This window comes from Trichinella spiralis, assembly GCF_000181795.1.
Source record: "Trichinella spiralis strain ISS 195 chromosome Unknown Scfld4, whole genome shotgun sequence".
In the NCBI taxonomy this organism is placed as follows: Eukaryota; Metazoa; Nematoda; class Enoplea; order Trichinellida; family Trichinellidae; genus Trichinella; species Trichinella spiralis.
Window position 1 is genome coordinate 9347586 of NW_003526943.1, and position 1131 is coordinate 9348716.

Genomic DNA, 1131 nt, shown 5'->3' on the forward strand with positions numbered 1-1131 from the left:
AATTTAAGTACATCATACATCGAACTATTTCTTATTACTTTTTACGTTTTTCGTCTATAAATTGCCAGGAGGAAAATCTTCACATTATCTTATACCATCTGCTGCCACAGACTGGACAGATGCAGATTATATTGATGACGCACCCCATCCAATTCATTCTACGATGGACAAGTATTTTTCTTCACAAGCCAAGCCCAATACAAATATTATGTTGTACTTTCCTTATCCTCCACATTTTAAATTTGAACTTCCCATGAATCCCGGAAAAGGTATATTCATTTCTGTATCACATTAAAATTATGACATCAAAATTTCTTATTTAGGTGAAATAGTGGCTGAGGAGCAAAATACAAGCTTTTGGTTGGTACACACAACGAAATATTTTCCCACTTTACCAGGTGCTGTTAGAGATTTGTTTACACTTGAGAAGACCACCCAGGAGGCACCTGCATTTTTATGCATGTCATATACTGATGTTAATTTGAGGGCAGTTGATATACCATTTTATTTTATTAAATTACCATTAAGAGTCCTGAGCAATTTTATCCCACATAATTGATTACGAGCTACCCATCGGATTTTTTGCTCACAGATCTGCACCACAAGCCCCACTGGCTTTCTACGATTCTTCTGAGATTCGAAAACTTGTCGATGGACTGCATAAATATCATCCAACTGCATCTACTTCTGGTGATGTCATAAGAACTTTGACTCCACCACGAACTGTGAAAATATTTGCATCAGCACCAATATCATATTCGTCAGGTACATCTGAATTCCGAAAATAACAACAAATATATTAAACAGACAAAAATTGTGTATTTTCAGATATATATTCAGATTACGTTGTTAAAATTCTGCTACAATCCATGCAAGTTTACACACCTGGAACGACTGCAACTGTTTTGAGAAAATCATGCGCTGGCACATTAAAAGTGCTAAATGTATTAGGGCCAATAACTGTTAAGATACTGAACTTCCAATAGGACAAGACTGTGCAGCATGGTCCTGTTCCAAAGTCAGATTGCTGATTTGGCATGCCTAAGCAATACTGGAGACCGGCATGAATGAATTTAATTCTTGTCTATCCCTTACTCTATCGAAACTGAATTAAGCGAATAGATGCTAAAC

General features: G+C 36.3%; 1 protein-coding gene across 1 annotated transcript; it reads left to right on the top strand.

The window, feature by feature from the left end:
- The first annotated feature begins 163 nt into the window (after positions 1 to 163).
- On the top strand, positions 164 to 986 carry Tsp_02304 (conserved hypothetical protein). The gene is made up of 4 exons (XM_003378060.1): positions 164 to 269; positions 324 to 475; positions 567 to 765; positions 841 to 986. Exons 1-4 carry the CDS (start codon positions 164 to 166, stop codon positions 984 to 986), a joined length of 603 nt encoding a protein of 200 aa, XP_003378108.1.
- The last annotated feature ends 145 nt before the right edge of the window (positions 987 to 1131 follow it).